At 30.6% G+C, this 26,763-nt stretch overlaps 2 protein-coding genes, 1 long non-coding RNA gene and 1 other non-coding gene across 5 annotated transcripts; 2 read left to right on the top strand and 2 right to left on the bottom strand.

The window, feature by feature from the left end:
• Nucleotides 1-4,748: 4,748 nt before the first annotated feature.
• LOC114408786 (uncharacterized protein KIAA0930 homolog) lies at nucleotides 4,749-11,400 on the bottom strand. Of its 2 annotated transcripts, XM_028371949.1 has the most exons (12): nucleotides 11,208-11,400; nucleotides 10,900-11,089; nucleotides 10,679-10,753; nucleotides 9,909-10,015; nucleotides 9,376-9,436; nucleotides 9,070-9,129; nucleotides 8,752-8,826; nucleotides 8,080-8,232; nucleotides 6,725-6,779; nucleotides 6,083-6,205; nucleotides 5,463-5,692; nucleotides 4,749-5,229 (listed from the first exon to the last, which is right to left on the bottom strand). In XM_028371949.1, the coding sequence occupies exons 1-12, from the start codon at nucleotides 11,237-11,239 to the stop codon at nucleotides 5,206-5,208; spliced, it is 1,185 nt and encodes a 394-aa protein (XP_028227750.1). In that variant the 5' UTR covers nucleotides 11,240-11,400; the 3' UTR covers nucleotides 4,749-5,205. The 2 variants fall into 2 exon arrangements, with proteins under 2 accessions (XP_028227750.1, XP_028227751.1); XM_028371950.1 differs by lacking the exon at nucleotides 9,909-10,015 and having other exon boundaries at nucleotides 10,692-10,753.
• Nucleotides 11,401-11,468: 68 nt separating this feature from the next.
• Nucleotides 11,469-11,540, top strand: TRNAD-GUC. Its single transcript has one exon. It is a non-coding gene; the product is annotated as a tRNA-Asp (tRNA).
• A 4,589-nt stretch (nucleotides 11,541-16,129) lies between these two features.
• Nucleotides 16,130-16,845, bottom strand: LOC114408785. The gene has a single exon (XM_028371948.1). The coding sequence runs from the start codon at nucleotides 16,736-16,738 to the stop codon at nucleotides 16,370-16,372; it is 369 nt and encodes a 122-aa protein (XP_028227749.1). The 5' UTR covers nucleotides 16,739-16,845; the 3' UTR covers nucleotides 16,130-16,369.
• A 7,319-nt stretch (nucleotides 16,846-24,164) lies between these two features.
• Nucleotides 24,165-24,921, top strand: LOC114408069. Its single transcript, XR_003665800.1, has 2 exons — nucleotides 24,165-24,392; nucleotides 24,499-24,921. It is a non-coding gene; the product is annotated as an uncharacterized LOC114408069 (long non-coding RNA).
• The last annotated feature ends 1,842 nt before the right edge of the window (nucleotides 24,922-26,763 follow it).

Genomic DNA, 26,763 nt, shown 5'->3' with positions numbered 1-26,763 from the left:
ACACTTCTCCAAATGCTCGCCAGCACTTCATGGCTTCACCATATCACTAACGTTACACAAATTTACAAAAAGCTCCCAAAAGATAAAGGTTGCAAAACATGATAAAAAAAATTAGACCCTAAAAATCCCTACGTCGTACTTCCAACAACGCGGGGCTTCTCTCAGCCACTACAGTACTTCACGTAACCATGCTTCCCTCTCTTAGTAGAAATTAAGCAAAAAAAAAAAAAAAACCCTAGACCCCTCAAAAAATAACATAAAGGAGTACCTTCGATAGCTAGCTATAGCATTACTCTTTCCCTACCTCGATGCCCCAACCAGACATTTTCAATGGTTGAATACGTGAAGTAGAGGAGAACTTTATTCTATAATTATATATATAGCTAGTAATTAATTAACATAGATAGCATAGAGAAGTTTAATATTATATATATAGTCTCATTGCTTTGTTACTTGGTTGGTATAATTATTAATAATGTGCAAGCATGGTGCCTAAAATCCCACATAGATCCGAAAGTGTGGCCATGAGGGCAACGGATTCGGATTTAAGATGGTCGTTATGTAGGGATAGTAGGAGTTGCTGGTGCATGGTGGAGGCTAGTTGGTTTTTGATTAACCGATTTTGGATTCTCAACTGGTTCAGTTGGCTCGTTAGATTCTCCATATGCTGCTTCTTTCTGTAGCGGGACCTTCGGGCCGATTCCCGGTTCGATTTCATGCGTCTCAACTTTCGTTCCTCTGGCGAGTAAACCGCCCGGTTTGACCCTTGCGAACCGGACCCCGGGCTGGGCTGGTCTCTCGATTGGTTTATGAGAGAAAAGAGGTCTTCGAGTTCGCTTTCGGTCAGCATGGTTTCGTGAACCGGAGTACACGGGAGCTGAACCGCTTCGTCTTCGTGGAACAACATGGCTTAGGTCAAATGCAAAGAGCAAAATAAGAGAGAGAAGAAAAAAGCCGGTAAATTCAAAAAGAGTGAACCGGAGGGTGGAGAGGAGGAGAAAAGGGAGGAAAGGAAGCATTGGAGAGGGGTATTTAAAGGTCTGGGAATGGAACACGTGGGGTCCATTAGCGCAAAAGATTTTGGAAAGCTAATGGCACGTAACGTATATAATTAGGTTTTGATGCTAAGTTACACATATAATAATATTATTATTATTAAAAGTAGCTAGGGTTCAGATGTACGTATGGGTGGGATTTGATTTTATGGAAAATAAAATAAATAAAAACTGTAGAGTTTAGACCATGAAGAGTAGCAATATTTGATGCAAACTTTAGTGTGTCAGGTGGGTGGTGGGGATTCAGATGGGGGTAAGCTTTTTTGTTATGGTAAGAGAAAGAGAATAGGGTGTTCCTTTGGAAGATTAGCTTTATCTTAATCACGAAGGATCAAACAAAAACATATAAATAACAAACTGGATTAGAAAGCTGCCGGACACCACAACTAGTGTGCGCCGAAGTCATTTTGGAAACGCACACTAATTTGATTTTGAGGTGAAAAAGTCGATTGGTGTGAAAGTTGACACCAACAAACATTAAGGTGAAGGTGGACTAACCCTAATTAATGACGGTTTATCACGCGAGCAAAAAAAGGCTAAGGTTATTTTCTACGTTCCATTTGGTGTCTAGTACTTTAACGTGTTTTTTTTTGGTATTATTCATAACTTAGAACTGGAATTTAGTACAAGTAGCTTATGTAATTTTTTAAAAGTTATATCTAACTTCTGTCTCAAAGAAAAGAAGGGAGGAAATTCGAAATGATGTAATGAAAAAATATATAAAAATTATCATGAAAATGAGAAGTGTTTTTTTACAGCACTTTTATGAAAATGAGTAGTTAAACTAATATGATCTGTGAGAAAGTAGTCCCGAATTGATTGGTCTATATTGCTTTTATGTTTGTGGCTACAAATCTTTATTTTCTTCTCCCAAGCCCACGTACCCACGCGTTAGTAATATATAGGCCTCAATCACTTTGTAAGTTTGCACAAATAAAACTAAAATTCAGAAATGTTATATATGTATACCATTTAAATCATCTGAAGTTTGATATACATGATCATTAATATAACTACTGTTTAATAGTAAAATTGATAAATATAATAATATTAAAAAGTTATGATATATACACAAAAACACTTCTTAACCTTTTGAATATATACAGTTTATATACGCCATTTGATTCTTCATAGCTATCCAGAAATTGTTGATGTTAAAAGTGGCGATGAAAAACGTAAACAAGTTGAGAAGGAAGAAGCGAAATTGCTTTATATCATAGTAACAATATTTAATTTTGGCCGATTGACTGTGGAAATAAATAATTTTATATCATCAATACATAAAGCATATTGTGTCACCAGTTTTTTTTTTTTAAAAACACTGAAAAGCTTCAGTTATCAAGATAATATGATGACATCTTCTGATTGAGTAATTTAGAGAAGGGTTCCCGAGATATGGTTCAAATATTTGCAAGCACACATTGTCCAAACGACCAATGGATTCTCTAGTTAAAAAAGTTAACTACTCGTATATATCAGGTACATAATTGTCTAGATGATAAGGATATAAAACAAATATACAAAAGTCACTGGCTGATTTGAAAATTAAAAAAGTAGATAATAAACAGGGAAAGCGAAATTCACAATCTATCAAGTTATCAAATGTAGTAGATGGAGACGTAGATGCGTTCATACACCCATCCATGCATAGTTAGATTTAATCATATCAAGTACATTTGTCTATGTAAAATATAACTAGTTTTTCCAAAGTAATATGAACTAGCCCAACGATAGCAAAGATTGATGGGAATTGCTGTATATATCTTTGAACTTATTTATCACACAATTGAAAGGAATATTCTTGGGTAGTTTTCTTAGTTGAGGCTTCTTTTAATTTGGGGCAATTTTGTATTGGTTGGCAGTTGGTTCCCCTGGACTATTAGCAAAATATATTAAAGCACCACTGTTGAGTGGAGGATAACATGCAATCACTTATGTTGCTATTTTAGTTAATCCTTGACTAATTAAATGAAAGAAAAAGATAATTAAGCAATCGCTTTTTTTAGCTTGCTAAAGTAGCTTGCATGTGCATCAATGCAAGTAAATGCAATGGAAAGAAGAATAGTACAATTTAGGTGCCTCTCCTTTATCTACTGCAAAGGTCCCTTTAGCCACTGCAATGTTTCCTTTACCTTAACCTTAGGCAGTTGGCACCCTAGCTTGTGGCCGCAATAACATTGCAACCACATCTCTTCTCATGTAGTTAATCGGTTAGCTTTTGCTTCTTTAGACAATAGGGAACAAATCTCCAATACACAAGGAAGGACGAAATGAGGAGGAGTCATCCCTCGTGTAAAGGTATCATCGTATAATTTGTCCCCCAATTATTTTTTAATTTGTTGGCTTCTCTTCGCGAATCATTACAAATATATAAGGAAAGAGTTGCAAATAATTTTGGAGTCTTTGATAACGATAAAATATTGTCATATATACTCGATCTTTAGCTACGAGACTAGTCCGATTTGGGGAGAAATTAATTACATATGTTTGTTGGAGGATGCAGAATTAATTATTTGGTCAAAGAGAAGTGCAATTATTCATAACACTTTGATTAGTGACTGAAACGTGTGTATCTTGAAGAAAGAAATGCATTTACAATGAACTTAGTCATAAATGGTGTATTCCATCATTTGCATGCGATGCAGAAAACATATCACACTATTAAATTAAATTGAAAATAAAATTTCATTCACGATGATTATACACTTTAAGTATGTGATACAATAAATATAATCAATATTCATACATTCTACTTATGTAACTATATCAAACACCCAGAGTATGTTGTATGATTGATTACTTGTATGATTGATCACATAATGTACAACTGTACTCGTTGCCGTTGGATTTATTTTGGCAAATACGTAATTCTGGTTACAATGTCTATTGTCTCCCCAGAAAACAGACTCCCAGTGCAAAGTATTGTGTGAATTAGTTTAAGATAATTTTCTATATGATTTCGTGAGAAATTTTCGAAAAACAATAATGTTTTTCTAAAAATAATAATCTTTTACCATTCACGTCGTTGTTTTACTTGTTCAGTCCCTATTTATTTTCAAGTTAATTTCTTTATGTCTTGACAGGAAAACTAGCCATTATTTTGTCAACTACATCAATTAATATACATGAGAATTTGCAAGTTATTAAAAAATATTTATTTCCAATATTAAATAAAAATAATAATAATAATAATAAATTGTCACTTTCTCCCCTTTGAGATTATTTGGTTTGATGAAAACTTCGGAAAGTATAAACAACACTGCCCACTGATTTTTCCGACTGCTATTGATATTGTATAAAAATTAAATAAATTACTTCTATGCCTTTTTATGCCGTAGCACGATATTGCAATGACATGAAAAACATTCAAACCCGCAATTAATTAAGCTAATAGATAATATAGTGAACTTGTATCGAAAAAATAATATATCAACAATAACAACAATAATTTAAAAATGAGACAATGGATGGGTTATGTGACTTAATATAATATGCAACGAGTTAAGAGTTAACCAGTTTTAGATGAATCGGTAGATCATTCATGAATTCTAACCAGTGCAACGGCCTACAACCCTGCCCAAAACTCCTACAGCTCCCTTATTTGTCAATTTGTGATTTAAAAGTAAAAAAGAAAAATGAAGAAAAAAAAAGCACTAACACTAATGGATGAAGTTGTTTATGTAGATTAACACCGAAAAGTGAATGCATACTTTTTCATAAATAAATTCATCTATTAAAAAAGTCCCATCTTTAGTGGCCATCGCTGCCTGCGTGCAGTTCAGCTTTGACCGGAGACCAATTTCTTTTACCTTTTATCTTCTCTGGTGGAATTGGCTAGGAAGTATAAACAATTTTTAAAAAACAATTAAAAAAAAACCTAGTCAGGAAGAACCTGGTAATTGGAAATGTGGCAATTACAGTAATCCAATATATACACCAACCAACTAATATAGATTTATAACCAGATGCAACAAACAAATTACCCCGGGATACTCAACCCAACACCAAATATGCACATTTCTAAGCATGCACGTGCACACAACATGCACCAAAGACAACTGTCAGAAGAGAAATGAATTTCATAACTAGGAAAAAGTTGATGGCAGAAATCTCCATTTCGATTTTCATTGCCCACAGATACATTGGATGGTCACATGTTCACTGGAGGAGCTCCCTAAATTGGCAATCAAAGTACTGCCCAAGTGAGTAATAAATAAAATCGAAGGGTAGCAATGAGAATAAAAACACGTCCCTTAAACCATTTCAGCTATGTTGGCTATTTAATTATTAGAGTAACATTCCCAAAACAAGCAAATTGTCAAGACCAAATGCAAAGAAACATTTTCCTAAAAGCAATGCCAATATGCCATTTCATTTTAACCCTAACTGGTCAATGCAAAACCTCACCTTAAACAGAAGATCATACGCAATAAATTCCCAGGGCAATGATATGGACATTAAGCTGCATTTCAAAGGTATCAACTCATCAAAATTTGGGCTGGAGGCAGAGGCAGCTGCATAAGCATGCCTTGCTGCTACTGATGCAGCAGATGCTGCTTTGTGGACAATGACGCCAAGCCCAAACCCTTTCTTTGATATAACTGGCGAAAATGGGCCTGAATCCTGCTGGCTTTGATCTGGCATTGCAACATAGAGATTCCATTTCAGCCATCTTTATATCTACCTTTTAAATGATAAGATAGGAACACACACAAGCTTCACAGCATATTTGGCAAGACTAGTCAAACAAGAAACAACATTGCTATGAGACTTGGATCTTAGCTATCAAGTATTTAACCCTATACACTGTAGAAGCACTTGCTATCCTGATAGAATGAAATTTAATACACAATCACATAACTTAAAGCAAACAGTAATATGTAAAAAATGTTTCAAGTGATGAATGTTTAGTAATACAGTATAATATCTTATTTTCAAGTCTTATAATACAGAAATCCAGGAAGGCAAAACAAATCACAGATGTCAATACAAATTTTGGAAACCCCACACATAAAAATGTTTCTTACCCGCAACACCAGAAACAGCTACTTCAACTTCCCCTCGGCCACCAGGACCTTTCATGTAAATCCTGTCTGTTTTGCCTGAAGAATGGCCCACGGATAAAAGGCTCCCAAATCGAGACCTACCAGCTGCAGTGAAGCAAGAGGGAGTAAATATATTGTAACTGGCTAGTGAGACAACAGATATATGGTATGTGGCACCCATTAGCTATGTACAATAAAGAGCTTGTGGAATTTCCCTATATACAGGCAATAAAGTGACGTAACATTTAAGAGAGAAAGTCTCTTTAAAAGAAGAAAAAACAAAGAAGGCTACTAAAAATTAATCCATTAATCTGCTTTACATATGAAAATGTCAACAAATAGAATTTGTGAAATATCATGTGGCTTGGCACTTTATTTCTAGCAAGGATGAATAAAATTTCCCAACCATAGTTAATGAGTTGTAAAAGGTTCATAGATTAATACCATTGACGTATCAAGTCAAGAAAAGGAATACATCCACATCCACATATCTTTGTAAATTAATTTGGTGATACATGATGTTAAATGTGCAAAAATACATCCCCAACCATTCAATCTGCAGAAAAGACTTTAAAAAACGTTGCTGCTACAAATATCAAGTGTAGGATACTGTTAAAAAATTACCATCATAAGCATCTCGGACCATCTGATAGCTGACAAATCCTGATAAAAGTGTAAGCTGCAAAATGGAGATACCAGAAAACATAGTTATCAGAATCTTACGATTCATGATTCAAATCCTACGGTTCGGCTGCCTACAGATACATATCTTAAGATGAATCTTAAAAGACTTTGTATCTTACGATACATGAATGAATCATGTGAATCTTACAATTCACAAGATTCAAGGACTCATTAAAAAATTGAAAAGTCATATAAGACTAAATTATTAAATGAAAAGAAATTGAAAGAACACTCCTGAACTTATCCTTTTTTATTACTCCACTACTTTATTTGTTGCTCACTCATTTAATGCATGTACTCTCTATTTAGCTATATAATTGCTTTGTTTCCATACAACTAACATAAAGGCTTCACAAACTCAGATAAACAAAACTCATGCTCCTAGAGTTATGTTTTTTTAGTTATTGATCATGAATATGTGCTTTAATAGGTTTTGGTTAGTTGCATATGCTATGTTTTATTATTGATCATGAACTTACGATTCGATTCATGATTTAGAAAATGAGCCTTCCGTTTCACGATTTGAATCCCAATTTAACTACCATGCCAGAAAATCAGAATGTTTAAAAGTTAGTTTTTTAACAAGTTCCACGTTAGTTTTGTTTGTTGACATACACATTTAAGAAGATACTTAGATGCATCAGACGGAGAATTTCGAAAATAATACTTGGATCATCCATAAAAACAGCATGATTACAGTGACTTTGTTGTAAAGTTTATACATCCTTTGAGTGCAGAAGGAACCAATTTCAGATAAAATTAAATTTTCACTTTACTTCTGTATTGATTGGTTAACAGAGAGCATCTCTGAAGAAGTCACACCATTAGGAACTAACATGGATTTCAGGTATGGTCTTATTCTATTGAATTTAGCTGCTCCTTCATAGTATGTCCTGTGAACAAATTGTTTATAAACAACAAAACTCCACCTATTTTAAAACTGGAAGTTCCTCTTACCACTGAATTTGATTTTGTAAAAACCAGATACATATGAATGTAGTATGAATAGTTTCAGGTTTCAACTTATAATGTCCATGCTGTAATCAGCAAAATATAAAGACAATAATTCACATTTCAATTTCAAAGTACAAGCACTATCTTAGCCCTACCATGCACAAAAAGTGACAATTGTTTCAGCTGCATATTTCATTATTAAAGCACACAGAAATAATATACAGCCCATATTATGTAGCATATGCATAAAACAAAAAAACTATCAATAGAAAGATCTAATCAGATTATTAAAATTCTAAAAGAAAATCACTTTCAATATAGTAACTAAGAAGTAATCAAACCTTTGTATTCCTTTTCTTTGCAGAACTAGAATGGACTGGCAAAGAGGAGCTATCACTAGTACTACAATCATTGGCCACCTTTTCACTCGGAAATGCTGCCCCATCATGTGCGTTAAGAACTACACAATAGCAATGATCTTTTTCAGTCAAAACCTGCAGGGAAATAAAATCACCAAGACTTACTTTATGAAGAGATCACAACCATAATGATAAACTATTCAATGATATGTCTACTCCTGTATATGGGGCAAGTCAAGAACAATAAACCAGGAGCAAGCATTCAGAGAGAAAATAAATACAACATGGCATGTGAATTAGGAATTTAGCATTAAAATCAATAAAAAATTTCAGCTCTTAACTGAACAATGTAGGCATTAGCAATTAACAAGAGCAGCCACTAATCTGTAACTAGTATACATTTTTTTTAATGGAAGTGGAAGTTTCACATGTAAATGGAAAAGTGGAGAATCTCAAGGTAACCTTATTTTTTAACCCAAACCTTTTTTTTCAATATGAAACAAGCAAGGTAAAGCAGATCATATTTCAAGTATTATTAATGGGCATCTTAATTAATTAGAAAATGTGAACCACAAAGGACATGGAATAAGTATAAGCATTCCATACATGAAAATGTGGTTAAAAATGTAATAACTTACTAAAGTGGTATATTACCACAGCATCAAAAGTGGAGTCAAAATCATCAATTGCGAAACATATATCTGGATAAGCAGGAGTCGTTTCCACTTCCTATACACATGTCAATTACAGTGTAATTGTCAATAAAATTAAAAAGTATCTAAAAACAAGAGTATTTAATTATTTATTCTTTGTTGGTCATGGGTTCGAATCCGGAAACAGCCTCTTTGCATATGCAAGGATAAGGCTGCGTACAACATCCCTCCCCCATACCTTCGCATAGCGAAGAGCCTCCGGGCAATGGGGTACGAAGTTTTTTTCCTAAGGATATTAAGAAAAGATAGGTAAACTTGCCTTTTCAGAGTCCAATTGAAAATTTACACGACTTGGGGATGCATAAACAGTCTTCACAACCTGAGAAAGTACAATGGGCCACACTGCCAAATCAGAGGATAATTGGAGTTGACAAATCTGCCCTTTTCTGAACCTTAAATTGACATATATCACAAGATTTGTAAATTCATTTTACGTACGGATATTAAATAACACAAGGGGAGAGGAGAACAAATGAAAAAATTGAACATTATCTTTTACAAACAATACAAGTAGAGGAAGTGAGGATAATTCAAATGTGAGAAAGATTCATTATACTACGCTTACCTTATATATAGGGGATAAAGGTGTATCCTGCCCAGCTCGATGGTTCAGAAGATCCTGGTGACTAGAGAAATAGATAGCACAAATCAAATTGCCTGATACATTATTGTGAGGAACAAATGAATAATAATACTAAATTCCAAGGGTATATGAACTTCATACAAGGCCTTTCTTAGCCTTATTTTCTTCTTTAAAGTTGCAGAATTTGGAAATTTAATCTATTTACAACTAAAAATATGATGCACAACTAATGAAACTGAAATGAACTCTGGTATTTGCCATAAAGGAAATCTTGCTGATGAGAATTGGCCACGTAATGATACAATCAAACAACTCATCTATCTTGGTAACATTTAAGAAAGCAAGTTAGAAATCAATTCTCTGCAAACTCTGCAAAAATCAACTTAAGCATGCATATGACCATGATACTAATGACATAAATCCTAAATGCAACCTGAATGGTTGTGAAACCATCTAAAAGATTTGGCATGGGAAACACAAAGGTGGACATGAAATTAAGTAAAGAAAATAATCACCTGCAAATTGCAACAGTTACACTGAATGATGTATGAGCAATTAGATTCAAGTAAAATGAACGCCTCCAGTTCACATCTATAGAAGTTTCATCAACTAAGTTGCTCAACTGGTTGAGAAAAAGTGAACAAAGTTATTTGGCATCACAATGGATGGACTACCAAATCCTACGTGAAAAGAGTTATCCAATAAGCCACAAGGATTTTAGCAATTAAAAAATAGAATTGGTTCACGAGGTAAATAATGTCATGGCATATGATAAGTAAACACCCTTATGCTATCAATACTGGTCACAATCCTCGCATCATGAGCTGGCTTTTGGAGTTGATTTAGGCTCAAACCCAAATTATAAGAGGAACAAGTTTAAAAAATGACATTACATTAACATGCTGGTTTGTTATAAGCAATTTTGAAAGTGTTCAACAACTAAATATCCATGAATTCCATTGACACTCAAAGTCTCAAACACATATACCAAAATTTTTCACCTTTGATTGCATGATCAGGGGTAAAGGGTCAATCTGTAATAAACATTTTTTTTTAAAATTTTTACATGTTTTTGCTCATCTTTGGAGATGTAAATGATTCAGACAGAAATATAATACTAGTATCATATGTATGAAGGACTAAGGACACAGGAAAACAATTTAGTATTTAGTGTGAAGAACATTGACAACAAGCACTAGATACGATTTGAACTTGAGCAGCACCCATATATTGTGTTCGCTCAGGTGTATAAGAGAGCTTAACTAGATTTTAAAGCTGAATTTACCTTAGGTGCCCACCTGCGTACAAAATAAGGATCAACGCTCTCTGTTTTATTGTTGGAACCAGAACCATGGGAACCCTGTAAGAAAACAAGACTTATAAAAGGATCAACAATATTGCTTCCAATCCAACTTCACAACCAAAGAAGATAGCTTAAAGATAGTAATTCTGAATCATTCTTAAGAACAAATCATCCGAACAAATTTCAAGTTAAGAAAGACATACCAATTTTCTGACAAAGAAAACAAGATCATCATCTTGGCGTCCCCTTGACTCCTTGCCACAGACAAAATACAAATCAAAGACATCGTGCCAAAACCTCATATCCATTTCGATATCAGAAGCATGTTGCTCCTCAACTACCGTTTTCCCTATTAAATTGGAATGCTTCTTCACCATGCTCAACAATTCATACCTTAGGAACGCAAATCAATTATAGAAAAGAAAGTCAGTAGAAAGAAGAATGCAATAAAGCCACAAAAAGAGAGAGAGGAGAAGAAGACGGAAAAACGTGATCACGAAATTGAATGTACCTTGAGGGGATTTCGCCTCCATCACCAAGCATCTCTTCTCAATTGCTTAATTGGTTATCAATGTTCCAAAAACTAAACCAGTCTAGGGTTTATGGCCAAGATTTGTACGCGATGACGATGAGCTTCTGAATTTCTACAGTGCGACGAGAAGAAGAGAGATTGGAGAAGTTGTTCGGTGCCTTGACACGATGCGGCATCAGAGAAGAAAAAACAGTATTTATAATTATTCACTTCAATAATGTGCGAATGTAACAACCATCAGTCGTTGTAGTATAGTGGTAAGTATTCCCGCCTGTCACGCGGGTGACCCGGGTTCGATCCCCGGCAACGGCGTTTAAAGTTTCGATTATATTTTATTTTGTCTCCCTGTATTTTGTTTGGACATTACAAGCCCATAGAGAAGAGACTCAAGCCCAAATGGGAAAAAGAAAATACTATCAACATTTTTTGACTTGGACCAATCTTTAAGATAACATTTGGGAGAAAAATAAAATCTTCCTTATTCCTTATTCTTTGTTAAACCTGAGATGAGATTAATAAAATCCAAATATTGATCAGAAATATTTAATGTTCTAAATATTTTGTTTTGCGGTCTTTAAATATTTAAAATTTTACTACGTGTATAAGCTTTTTTTTTTTCCGGCAAATGTTATTATATTTATAGGTGTATTGATTAAGGTATAAAAATTCCTAAAAAAGGAAGGTATAAAATAATTTCATATAACACTTAAGATGAGTCTCATATTTATCACAATGTTTTTTTTTTATATAACAAAGATAAAAGTGTTGAACAAAAAATGACCACGAAGTAATATTGAACTAGGTTGTCATATCATATGTTTTGTTTTTTCAATATTTTTCTATATATTCTCCAACATTCAGCACATGGCTTGGGAAGGGATGAGAAAAGGATGCATTAGACCGGATTACTGACTCTGACGGTCTGACCTATTCTTAAATTTTGATTTGGGCTAATTTGTTAGCCCCTAACCCATCCTAAACCCAAATAAATCTAATGATTTAGATGTTAAATAAGAATCGAGTCTATTTACGATGACTTGATTAACTCAAAATTTAACATAAGTCTTCACTTTTTATTAATGTAATTGAAAGAATAAAGTGTATTTTATCATTATATATGATATTATGTAACTTAAATGATACTCAGTAGTTATTTATAACCCCTAGAAAAAATAAATAATTTTGATATAAATCCACAAAAAAGTTGATAAGTTAGAATTCAACACGAAATTAAACATGTTTAATACATAAAATTCTAAGAAATGTGTATAGATATTCCTACAGGGCAAACAAGCCAATTTTTCCTTAAAAAAATTAAATTAAACATATTTAATATATAAAATTCTAAGAAATGTATTTTATGCTAAAGTTTATGATCCAAGACTGAACACTTTAGCCTATGGCATGTTCACAACAGTTGTTGGTTTAGGGAAACAGACCTATAATTTGTCAAAGGGACGCTCCCACTGCAGAGAACCAACCCTGTTATACAATTACGAGGTACTAATCCAACACGCGTTGAATATTAATCACTTTAGGGCTTTAGGAACCCTAGAATATTACTGTAGAACATATATACACTAATATGACCAAAACATTTATATTAAGGAGCAGAGTCATAGAATATTATTCTTTAAACAATTATAAAAATGACAGATCGTTTTTAGTTTATTTTTAAAATTTTCCTAAAAATAACAAAAACATACTTATTATGTTCCCTATTTTTATGTAAATCTTATAAGGTAAAAATAAAATTAACATCTTACTAACTAGGTCCTTAGCATATTAGTTAAAAAATTAAAAGAAAAAATATTTATTATGAAATCATATAAAAACATAAAAGAAAATATGAGTAATATAATTTTACGCATTTTAATTTTAAATTTTTCTTTTAACTTCTTAATCAATATCCTAAAGATATTAGTTATCATTTGTCGTAAAATAATAAAAGATTACATTTTTATTATTGATTGTAAGAAATGAAAAAAAAATATCTTAAATTAAGCCACGAGACAAATCCTAATTGTGCCTTAGTTAGGGACAAAGAGGCATCGGTTTCTTGCATTAGGTAGAGATAGTTGTACTGTTGTAGTGATCACTGAAAGGAGGAAGGACAATGATTGAATGGTGGAAAAAGGATCGTACCTAATGTTTGTTGGTTTTGTCATTAAGGGTAATGTATTTTAAACTTTTTTTTATTGGATGTAAATTAATTGGGTGAAATGAAGAGACAATTAAAAAGAAAAAAAAAGTGTGATGAAACGAAAAAGAAAACAAATATAAAAATTTGAAAGATATGTATTATGCAAACATGTAAAGTTTGCATTAGTTTCAACAATTTGCTTCCACAGTTGATAACATGTCAGAATCATTCATAATAGGTTCAATGCCATCTTCACATGTTGATCCCTTTAAGTGTTTTTGACTTTTGATACATTTTATGGTTAAACTATTATTTACATAAATATAATGTAAAATTTTCTAATTAATTTGAAACAAAATTTTTTTAATAGAAAGTTTGTTTCATGCCATCCTCTTTTATTTTAAAAAATATGAAAATGAAAATGAAAATGAATGTTCTCGTGTCTGTCTATTTTCTGATTATGCCAATATATATATTTCTAAGTATATTTTACTTCTAAGAAAGTTGTGTCCTCACGTTATAAGTAATTTCTATTCATATGAGTAGGAGATATTTATCTAATATTCCCATGGAAATTGAAATTATTGTCTATATTAACTACATATTCCCACTGCAATCTTCTACCTTTCTCTTTCGCTTTTATTTTTAAAATTTCTTCAATTAAATAAACTTTAACTTTTATCTACTAAATATTAACTGAACATAGTTATGGGAATAACATTCTTAAAAATTTAAAATTGACGTTAGATGCACCTGATCCACGTTAATACCAATGCTACAAATGGTTGTTTCTCCCTCTTTTCTTATATTAAACGTGAAAATTCAATCATACGTGTATTGCCGATGTCAAAGCAAACACATACTATGTATCCGATCATGCACAGTGCAGTGCCTAGCGGGATATGTTTTTTTCTTTTCTCTTCTAATTGGATTAGCATATTTGAGAAAAACAATTATTTTTAAAATTCATTTTGAAGAGAATTTTTAAAATATATAATTGTTTTAATGTAAATAACTTTTCTATGTATATATTAACAATTTATGTTATAAGATAAGTGTAATAAAAACTAAAAATAAGTTTTTCTAAACAAGTAATTTTCTTCTGATTGTCCATAAATGTTTTTTTAGAATCTTAATTGAAATACAATGAAACATTAAATATAAACACTTCTTTTAATAGATATTTGAAACTTGATTTACTTCTGTGTGAATGACTAAGGTTATGTTTATAAACGTAAATTTGTGAATTTTTAAGTTTAAATACCTTTTTAATTCTTATAATTTAATGCTTATTTGTTTTTTGTAAATTTTTTTCAGTGCTTGTAAATTATGTTTTTTTTAATCTTTAAAACTTTACGTTTTCAATAATGGAAAAATACTATTTAAAATGTTTTAAGAACAAAAACAAAAAAACATAATTTGCAAACCTAAAATAAAAAAAAATATAAGAACAAAAAAAAATTAATTTCAAAGACTAAAAAGATATTTAAATTGAATTTCAATACACAATTACAATTTTTAAACTCTCTCAGCTGAAATTCAAACGTGTACAAACTTCTAGTAAACTTAACTTCATTTGGTTTTTTAAACGCTTTCTTTTCTAAAATCATGAACGAGAATACGATTAAATTTCTAACACGCCTAAGTGAACAAGGATGATATGAGAAATTATTCAATTGCCCCTTTTTGAAATTAAAAAAGAAATTGAGAAAGAAAATTTAGACTTAGGAGACTGTCAGGTCATAATTCCAGGCTAATCAAGAATTTATAAAGATGGTTAATTAAAAATAACCTACCTACTAATTCAAACTCACTAATTAATTGTCTCAACAGCACCTTCCAAACGCGTCTACTATTTCTTGGATTCCTTGTAGCTGATGTTAAGTCATGGGACAAAGTTTTAAAAGTAAAAGAAACTTTGTCCACCGAAATAACACAATGATCACGACCCAAACGACAACATCATGTAATATGAAACAATCAAGTGACAGAGTGTGTGTACATGTTAATTTTTTAAAAGCAACTTTTGTCCACAGAACATGCTCAATCTACATTAGTAAATCAAATCTTCAGCAACTTGTTAATTTTAAATTAATTGCTACATATATCAAAAGCTACCAAACATGGTATCATTACCATTCCGATCCCAATAATCATGTCCCCAACTCAACTCTTACACGCTCATCTTCCTGCCCCGGCCATATCCCTCCCCCACATCATCACTTTAATTAGTTTCTTCCTTTAGCATTTTCTCTTTTTGATGGAAAAGAAATGAAAGTTCAGTTCAAACACAATGTAAACCAAAATATCTATATGTAAATATGTAATGAGTGTTCGAAATATGGTAAATTAATACCAGGCGACTTGCAGTTAAACAAATTGGTAACCAATTTTCAATAACGTTGAACCAACATAATCGCTCATTTTCATATGTTCAAATGGCTAGCTCAGTCAGTGGCTAAAAAGTGGAGTACAATCCGAATCCATGACTTGATTCAAATACGGGATTTATAATTTGATCATGTTCAAGCTCACTGATCTTTTTAAATTATTCTTTGACACTTAAATCCACTGACCACTTAACACGATGGTGAATGGAAGTAGTTTCAAATTAAGAAACAATAAACAATTGCACAAAAGAGAAGATATAAAGTAAATTGGATGGTTAAGAGAGAAGAAAAAAAATTATGGATTAGATACCCTGCTGAAAAAATTTAATAAATATCATTTGTCCATAAAAAAATTGCACAAAAGAAAATTAAAAGTAGGGAAAATCAAGCTTAGTTTTATTTCATTACACATGAATCATTCTTGATTCTGTATATCAAATTTCTCAATTTCATCATTTTCGCTCTCCAAAACATAATTAAGCTGTGAAGCAACCCCATACAACAATATAATATATGATCACTTACCAAGAAAATTAAGAGAGACATTGATATGATTTAATTTGCTTAAGGTCTCATCAAAGGGTACATACGTACTTTTTTCACAATCTTCAGTAGTCGTCGACAAGAACAGCTTCATTCTTCTTCCCTTTACCCGTCCTTCTCCTGCTGGCGGTGCCTACAACGGCGACGACGCCATCGTGGCGGATATTTCCGTCGTTGAGCATCAACGGCAAGTCATTGGCATCATCACCGTCTTCTTCGGTGGCGATGCGAATGCAAGAGCAACGGTTCAAGGAGGCAAAGAAAGCCGTTGTGACGCCGTTGATGAACCACATTGCCACCCCATCAAACTTGCCGCAAGCGGAGGAAGAGGCTTGGGTGGAGGAGACCCTGGACTCATCGGAATTTGGTGATCGGAGACTTAAGAAGCTGCCGCCGCCGCAGCTGGAACTGGAAGAGGTGGTAGTGGCAGCCATGGAAGTAGCTATGTTGGAAAGAACCACACCGAAAACCAAGGGAAGTGCTTAAGAAGCTTCAGCTTTCGTAACTAATGGACTCTACAAAATTTAATCAACAAATAAGAAATTAAATCTTATACAAACTATTTATAATTAAGTACTATTATTCTAAATGATGCAACAATGTCTAACATATGTTTATAGATACTTTTAAATTTACAACACATGTATTTTTAAAGTTAAAATAATCATCAGTTAATTTATTTATTTGGTGACATTGACTCTTAAATATAAGAGAATAAATATATATTTAAACTTTATATATACAACAAATTAAATATTTTTTAAATGAAAAATCTTCATAAATTTATTATATATACAAACTCTTTTAATAATTAACAGTATATACACTTACAATTTGTTTGTTTGGCGAAGAAAAAATTGAGGAGGAGGGAGATGGGGTGAGTTGATGAAAACTATTAGGTCTGTTTGGTGGAGAAGATTTATAATAGAAATAATTTGTTATAAATGAATGTGTATTGTATAATTATTTTAACCTACCAGTATTTTAAAGTGTACAATATATAGATAAATTTCATATTTTATTAACATTTTAAGAATAAGAAAATTTTTTAATTATTTTTTTTGCTTTGTTATAATTTAAAATATAAAAAAATTATATGAATAGTATTAGATAATGAAAAATAAAAAGTTATGTACTCTAGTTCTCTCAAAAAAAAATTTAAAGAGAAGATTATTTTCTGACAAAAAAAGAAGATTATTAATTATAATAATTTTAATTAATTATAATGACCTTTTATCCTAAAGCTACATTTGTTATTTACGTACGTAGCACGCGCCCCCATATACTATTATACAGTTTATATTCAATAATCAACGACAGTCGAATGAAAACTATCTGTACTCTAGTTGCGTTGCATCTGCCATAAAATACACGCTAGAGACAGCTATTTTTTAAACCATTTCTTAAATTTGATCATAAGTTACGTTGACAAGTAATGCTCAATAATAACATCTTCGTGTACGATTTATTGATGCATGAGTTGCATATTGGACATTACATTCTAAGATTACTTATCTCTAGATTAAGATTTAGATTTTTGTTTGATTATATATCTCTCTCTCACATGCAACATGAGTTGCACATTGGACATTACATTCTAAGATTACTTATGATGCGTATATAACAAAATGGGGGTGGGGAGGAACTCTCTTTTCTTCCAGATTCATATTTGCTAATTTGCCATTCCTTGGGAAATGGTTCATGCTATTTAATGTTTCGATTATTATTATTATTGTTATTATTATTTTAAAAAAGGGTTATCTAGCTTATCTAAATAAAAATTGGGTTACATAATTTTATCACATTCAATCGGTGTAATTTTCTTATATACTTTAAATAAGACGATCCTTTTTAAAATAAAAATATGTGAAACGCTTCAATACATCAATACCTTACATAAATCATACCAATTATTTTATCTCTTAACCAATGATTATGGTTAAGAGGCCATGCTTAACATAACAATAACAGTTTTGAAGAAGAAAAAAAAGCAGTTAACAGATGCAACTTATAACATAGTATTTGATAAGAATTATTTAAAAACTATTTATTTTTAAAAAATCTTAAACTTAATAAAAAATAATTAAATCAAACGCACAAAAATATACTTTTATATATTTTGTGAATAAAATTGTTGATAGAGAATTGGCTGCATACAAATAATATATTACAATAGTCTTGTATATCATTGTTGGTGTGCATAAATCATAATTTGAAAACGTAAACATGAACGTAACGTGAAAGGAAGAATGAAATGATATGTGGAACCGTGGAAGTAGTGCATCTAATCATGGATTACCCCACTGCTCACTAGGTCTACCCACTAAATAATAGTTATTTACCACATCGTTACATTTTCTAACCCATCACCTACTCCGTAAAATGAAGTCAAATGCGTGTTTTTGAAGTCCACGCTCAATTAAACGTAAAAAAAAAGGGCATTTTTTTTAACTAAAGATATCCAGAATTTTTTATTTGACATTAAACTAATCATTTCCTATTGAATTAATTTATTTTAAAATAAAGTGGTATCTTTAATTGTAATTCTATGTTCAAGCTGGAGAATCTTGAATTAGAGATGTCACTCAAATATTAAATTACTTATGCCAACAATTTCTGATAAAAAAAAAAGGTTCACTTTGAAATGAAAGATTGCAAATCCAGATTTGGAAAGTAACTATTGAAATTGGACATGACCTAACCTTTCAAAAGGAAGTTAATCTATGTTTATCCGAGATATGTTGGACTATTTATTCATGGATTAACGCATTCATAAATTACTTAGGACAACTTTTCAATATTAATTACATTAATTATAATGTCCCAAAAAAATACTAATTATAAAGATTATTAATTTAATTATAATATTTGACTACTCGATGTAATTACAGCTAGGATTTTGTTTTGGATGGCTAGTGCCCAGTGATGGATTAAGACACTCATGTAATGTCTAATGATAAGTCTCCACTCTTACTTAATGTCATTATAAACATTTTGTCTGTTACATGTAATATAACCATTATTAAAAGTGTTCACCCAAAAAAATTAATAAGGATCATTAAAATTGGCATTTCACAGAGGAAGAAGAGATGAAATCTTTGAACAAAAATCAGACTTCACACAATGTTTGGATATGTTAAATTGTTAGGTAGAGAAATGGGAAGAAGTAATTTATGAAGGGTCTGCAAACTTTCACATGGTTGTTTAGATAGAAACGAAAAGAAAAAATGCAAAAATTTGTGGACTTCACAAGAAGCTCTTTTCTTTATCTATAGACTTGAATACCAGTGAATTTGAGGAAAAACAAGTTGGGTCCCACATTAAGAAATAATAATATGCGAGCTATGTGTTTTTTTATTGTATTATAAGACATTTTAAAAATGGTAAAATGTATGTTGTTATTATTTCTCATTTCTTTCCTTCCATTTTTTTTACATAACCAAACAATTAATTAAAAACAAATCTCTTATTTTAGTTTCTTCGTAATTCTATTTATTCAAACAACATCATATTTTTTACTTAACATTCATTTCTATTTTTTCTCTCTCTTTTCCTTTCCTTTCAATTCTGTTCCTATCAATTTCAACTCTTATCCAAAGAATGTTTAAAAGTTAGTGCAAACAACAAATGGAGAAAAAATGGTGGGTGACAAATAGATCTTCAAAAGAAAGGAATACATTTCAAAATCTAAACCTCCGTGTTATAAAGCTTGATTTACGACAAAGAGGTATTCACTTAAAGAGAATGAGTGAATTTCAATGAAATATTTCACCATTTGTGAGACATTACTCAATTACAAAGCTCCTTGTCATAGTAGGTCAGTTCGGACTATACCTTGAGCAAATGAATGTAAAAACAGCCATTTTAGATGGTGAGTTTGAGGATAAAATATTCATAAAATAGTTAGAAGGGTCAAAAGTCAATGTAAACAAAATTAAGTTTACCTTCTTAAAAAATCTTTGTATGATCTCAAATAAGTGAATGACCATTATGCCAATGGTACAAGCATTTCGATAAATTTATCCTTAATCTCAAGTACAAGAGACAACTTCAACGACTATGTTTATTATAAGTTGAATTGTAATGACTACATTTGCCTCCTCTTATATATTGATGACATAATGATAACATGGCAAAAATTCAAGGATTTAAGAAGCAAATAACTAAATTTGAGATAAAGGGTTTGAGTCCAACCAAGAGGATTCTTGGTTTGGAAATAAGATACTAGAAATCTTATATTACCATCAGTCAGAAGGGTTATTTTGAGAAAATCTTGAACAAATTCAATATGAAAGGCAAAACCAATGGGCATTTCTATTGCATCCCACTTGAAGACAATCCTAAAACCAATCAAGAAGAAAATGAGCTGGAAAATGTGCCTTAACCAAGTGCGGATAGCCTAATGTATGTGATGGTGTGAAGTCGTCCTAACATAGCCTATGTCATCGCTAGTTGTGGCACATTCTTTTGTAAAGGAATTTTTGTAACTCTTTTGTATGTTGTATTGTAAAGTATTATAAAGCGGATGAGTGAACTGCAAAAAACAAATATTAGACTTCACTGAGAATTACAATGCAAGAGGATCTGCAGAAGACGTTTTTTAGGAGCTCAAGTGTAATTAGGATTGAGAGAAATTGTGTAGAAACTTAAAGAGTTGAGACAAAGAAATCTTTCTTAGGCATATGTTCTTTTTTTCATCATTAATCAACATAATGCATACTTGTATGGAATGTTGTTCCTTTGATCATTGTTTACTTTTGAATATTGTTTTTTTTTTATTTTTTATTTCTTGGAGGTGGATTGTTGTAAACACCATTTCTCTTTTTTCTTGCAGAAAAGAAGTAAAGGATGTTATTCAAGTACTTCCTCTAGTAACGAAAAAAAAATTATTTAGAGTCTGTTTAAATAAATTTATCCAGAAACACTTCTGTCATACGAAAAAAAATAATTTTTTTCGTAAGCAAAATTTAGTTTTTGCATAAGTTAAAAATAATATTTTGGAGAAGTTGTGTGAAAATTTTTACTAATTAATTCTTGTATAAGTTAATTTTAACTTATAGAAAGCTCATTTTTTTTTTCTTATTTTATTTTGTTGGAAATGCTTATTGAGAAACTTATTCTCTCAAAAATCATAGAAATCCAATAGACCGACAAATGAAGATTAGGGACAAACTGTTGCAAAAATTGTCTAATTGATGGAAATCTTAGGTTCAATTTTGCAAATGCCATTCACTGTAACTCCATTATTATGGCCACAAAGTTTGCCTACGTATATACTACTTGGAGGAAACATTGTGATTTTGTATTCAACTTGTGTTCAATTTCCGAAAAAATCATATATTAAAAGTCAATTGTGATATGGATTAAAGAATAACTAATATGATTAATAATGGATTTATGATTACAATGACACATTTGATCATCATATGAAGCAGAGTTTATCCTAAAAGTCTAGCGTATCTAGTGGATGAATTGACTATTACTAAATTTTGTAATGGACATTATGTTATAAGTTTATGTAAAAAAAATGTTAGATCGAAAGAGATAAATAGTTAAAAATATACATATAATGATAATCTAAGATGGTTGAGAGAATTTTTTTGACTAATTACCAAAGAGTGTATGAAATATAATTTATTTTTGTTTACAAGGAATCGAACTTAATATACTATATTTTTTTAACAATTCATGCTTAGGATTTAACCAATTGAGTTACATTCCTTCATATGAAATATACATTTAAAAGAAATAAGAAAAAGATATTGAGAAAAATCTAATTAAAAAAATAACCTTACTTTTTAAATTATATATTTTAATTCATAATATAAGTAGATAATTTTCAAATTAATACTAACTATTAAAAATATTGTCTATTTATTAGGCCATGCTAAGATGTTACCACTGGCCAGTTGGCCAGTTACTATATATATACAAGAATGTTTGATTTAATGGGCACGTGTTAATCTCATATTAATTCTTTTCATAAAATATTAAATGATATTATTTAAATTTAAAATGTCTCCATAAAATAATAAATGACATTATATGTATAATTATTATAAATAATTAATAATTGATTTAATAAAATTGATAATTATAGAAAGATATAATTTTTTTTTGGTACACATCCGAAAGATATATAATACATAATATAAACTGAAATAATTATATATTTCTGAGACTAATTCCGATTGAAATTCTCAATTTTTTTATTATGAAATTGAAATTATAAATTTGAAAACATAATCATTGTCAATTCTTACTGTTTTAACATCAAATCAAATACAGTCTGAATTTGGAAATTTAATATTTTAATAAAAAAATGTAATATTTCAAATTCATTCTTTCTCCATCATTTTATGTGCCTCCTTGCCTCTTTCTGCTCTGCGAACTTTTTTTCTCACTTTGTTTTGCCTGTTTCATCTTATATTTATCTCTCTCTGTATTATTGTATAGCCGTATTATATCTATATTTTGTTTTTGTTTTAGGGTTGTAGGAGAGTGTGTTGTTATACATTCATTAAGTAACGATTTCATTCTTTTCCATTTTGTTTGTGATCTTCTTCAAAAAAAATTACAGATTCTCTTTTACAATAATTTTAAAACCGATATCTTCTCTTTTGTTGGTGGTGATTTTTCTGAAAGTTGTGGGCTTTATGTAATAGGGTGTGTACGAAGCACAATTAGTGGTTGTGATAATTTGACAATGTTGTTCTTTCTCTATTTTCTTATTCCTCTTATTCTTCTTTTACTTTTTATTTATTATTTTATGTTATGTTTCAAAAATGTTGAGGAACTGATATCTCCTTTTTTTTATTTTTCTTTCTCTGGTTTCTTTTTCCTTCCTCTTATTTTGGTTCATTAGATATGTATTTTTAATTATTAGAAATTAAGATGACCTTTTGAAGTTGTACTAGATTAAAGTATGAATAAACTATGCAATATTTGTTTATCAAATTGTATGTACTTATCGAAGAGATAACTACTTTTTAGTTTTACTTTTTTTTTTTGAAACAGTATAACATAATATTTTGCCATATTTTGATTTTTTTTTATTTAAAATTTATCAGGTTATGAGATCGAGCTCTTTTGTGATAAAAAAATATAGGTGATACAAAATAAATATGATGATTTGACCCCACTTTTTGCAAATGGTGAAAAATAACATGTTCATGTTAAGTTCATCTCTTTCTGCTATATTGCATATACAGGTTACTTTGTCTTTTATTGTAGGTGTTTTACACAACAATTTATTGAATAACTATTTGATGTCTATTTCTAAAGAGTTACATGTTAGAATAATGTTAATATATGAAAATTTAAGTTTTAATTTTCATTTTATTGTGATGTCCTTTTTAATTGAAAATAGTTGATTTCTAATATAACTTCTCTTTTTTAATCGAATATTTTTTTTCTTTTATATTTCATTTTCAAAATTAGCAAGTATATATAAGATTGTTGAATTTTGATTTCCATTTTAAAAATGTATCTTTTAAATATATTATTTTGAAAATATATTTAAATATTTAATAACATGTCTATAACATATATTTATTAAAATTTAAAATTATTAATTAATAATATATTAAAAATTTAAAATAATATAAAAAATTACATCTTTAAATAATGTGAATTTAATATCCTTAGGCGATACAGGACTAGTTAGATACGTTAGGATACAAATGGTGCCATACTTGATATATTTTCGTTACTGCATATAACGTGTCATAATTTGATTCGTGGCTATTAACTAAAGTCCACAAATTGAGAGACACATACTTTTAGGTGTAGACGAATCTGTGTTGTGGTGTTTATGATAGAGATAAACTTCTTTTTTCAAGAGGAAACCAATAAACTTATTCCATCTTACGTTGTCTATATGAAAAAGGTTCTCTCCTCTTAGTTTTCCACTCCCCCACATACAAATAAACACAATCTGAGTGACCAAAACTGATCTAAAAAATAGTTGAGGCAGTATCTCTAAACCACCCAACTTCTTCGCCTTGTATCTTCTCATTTGCTTCGGCTTAATTAACCTATGCCTCTCGTCCTAGCGTTGAATTCGATGCAATCTTTTCACCGCATAGGGTACGTATTTTTCTCAATCTTGATTTGCCTCCGCAACCTAAAACATGAAATTATGTATGTGTAGAAATTCTTCATAGACCTCACAAGAATTGCTGTTTCGTTGAAGGATGTTTCGGCATACAAAACAGCCTTGTCAAATTCTTCCTACATGAGCTATAAATGCTGTTATGAAACCAAAGGTTCGATTACAATAATGTGGATCTAGATTCTCAATATTCATATTGACAATTGAACCTTTGTCAAATTCAGAGACATCTCGCATGATCGCATCGCATCCACTGATAAGCCCTCTATGATTGGTGCCTTCCCCCAATATAAGTAAATAATCATTTTTGTCTCATCTAATCCAAATAGGAGTAATTTCCCGATTATTTTTCGAGCCTTGCGCCATAAGAGTATCTGAAATAGACGGCCACTATCGCCCTCAAATCATAGGATAGAAGTAGAACTCCTTTGTTTTTTACTTGTCAAATGAGTATATTGTAAAATGAAATTGAATCATGTTTTATATAGCATCTTTCGTGTATCACCCAAATTTTTTAAATTAAAATGAGTAATTAAATATTTTATTATGATATTAAATAAGAATAAAGTGAGGAAATATTTTTAAAATGAATTTTTTTTATTAATATGTTGCATGCAAATTTAAATTTTGAAATGCAAACTTTAGTTGGAATCAATTATGATCATAATAATATTAAAATTTAGTCTGTTAAAAAAAGTATTTTCAAATTGATATAGTATTTCAATTTAAAAGAAATAAAAGCATATAACTAAAAAATTAAACACTCAACATGTGAGAAATTATGTGATTTAACGAAAAAGATAATATTTTTTTTCAAAAACCACCGTAATTAAATTCCCTGATTTTTTTTCGGTTAAACCCTAAAATATTCCTAAAAGTTTCAATTCTTTTGAATCAATTATATGATTAATCATCAGTCCGAGACTTAAACTTAGTTCACTTAAAACATTTTATCTCTCCACGAGAATGTATGTTTAAGAATAAATACTTTAATTTATCAAGAGTAAATATTTTTATTAGAAAAAGAAAGAAATGAAAATATAAGTTGGATTATTATGATTATTTATACGATTTTTTAAAATTATCTATTATGATTAATTATAAGATTTCTTATTTTTTTAATTTTTTATCCTGTTTCTTAAAAACAAATTAACAATACTTAAGAAGGGATTCAAATCCATTAAATTTACTTATATTTTTCTGAAAAAGGATGGACCAGTCTACACGGGACTAGGAATTAAGAAATTCAGTGACCTAATGATATGACTCAACTTGGTGACTGGGGGAGGAGAGAAAAGCAATTAGCTATAACATTCTTTTTTAAGGCAAAGTCATGGGTATGAGCTGATCAATGATAGATTCTCGTGAAGAACATACATCTATGATTATTTCATATTATGTACTATTTTTTGCACTCGTTATATTAAAAAAAAACAATTTCTTTGTGCACTTTCTCTGTCAAAAAAATTGATATATAAAGAAAAATAAAGTGTAAAAAAATATATCATGATACAACTATTTTTCTAAAGAATATTATGAATTTATGGCAGTGGGTTTACAGTTTACTACTATAGATATAAACTATTTATATAAGAAATTGCATTTATACAACTAATTTGTATAATATTTTATATATTATAATAATAAACAAAAAGATAGAAAAAAAGATGAGAAAATGTAAGATAAAATAATTTAAATGAAAATGTAAGACAAATATTTGGCAGAGGTGTAGTGTCCAAAAATAGTTTTAACTGCCTAGGAGCCCCAACAAGGGTAAGTCCAGATCCGCAGTGACAAATTCTCAAGATTGTAATTGGTTCCTTTTTTCTGTCTTAATGATGTAATTTGTTCTGAAATGCCAAAAGTCTCACTGCGGATGGCATTTGATTTACTAGACTCCTAGTTAACTTTTGCTGTGCAAACTACCAAGAAGATTTACATATAGAATCTTGTAGAGGTCCTGTAGTTTAAAGAAAACGTGACAACTAAAGAAGCAAGCAAATTATAATTCTCCAAAGACAACCTCTCTCAAAAGTCTTAAACCACAGCTCATTCATGGCAAAAGAGAAAACAGAACAAGAGAACACAAATCTACAGCTTAGTCAATTTCCAAGAAGCAAGGAATCAAATTATAATACTCTAATCAGCTTGATAGAGTTGGACTGGCATTGTTCTATGAACGCTAGAGAAAAAGCATCATCCATTCAGCAGGACAGAGTAAGAGCATTGAAGACAAATTTATACCCGATTGACACTAGACTGGAATCATTAGATGAATAGAAGGCAACTGGCCCATTTCAAGGTATATCAGTCAAGAATGCTGCCGTATGGAAAATTTAAATCCAG

This window comes from Glycine soja, chromosome 4, assembly GCF_004193775.1.
Source record: "Glycine soja cultivar W05 chromosome 4, ASM419377v2, whole genome shotgun sequence".
Classification (NCBI taxonomy): domain Eukaryota; kingdom Viridiplantae; phylum Streptophyta; class Magnoliopsida; order Fabales; family Fabaceae; genus Glycine; species Glycine soja.
Note: the sequence above shows the minus strand (reverse complement) of the source record. Positions and strands in the feature narration are given on the sequence as shown.

Bases quoted from the DNA above. Each gene is read 5' to 3' on its own strand.
- LOC114408786 (XM_028371949.1), bottom strand. From the start codon at position 11,239: ATGCTTGGTGATGGAGGCGAAATCCCCTCAAG. The intron at 11,090-11,207 runs GTACATTCAATT...TGCGTTCCTAAG, and splicing joins GGAGGCGAAATCCCCTCAAG to GTATGAATTGTTGAGCATGG. The intron at 8,827-9,069 runs GCAAGTTTACCT...ACATGTGTATAG, and splicing joins TTCAATTGGACTCTGAAAAG to GAAGTGGAAACGACTCCTGC.
- LOC114408785 (XM_028371948.1), bottom strand. From the start codon at position 16,738: ATGGCTGCCACTACCACCTCTTCCAGTTCCAGCTGCGGCGGCGGCAGC.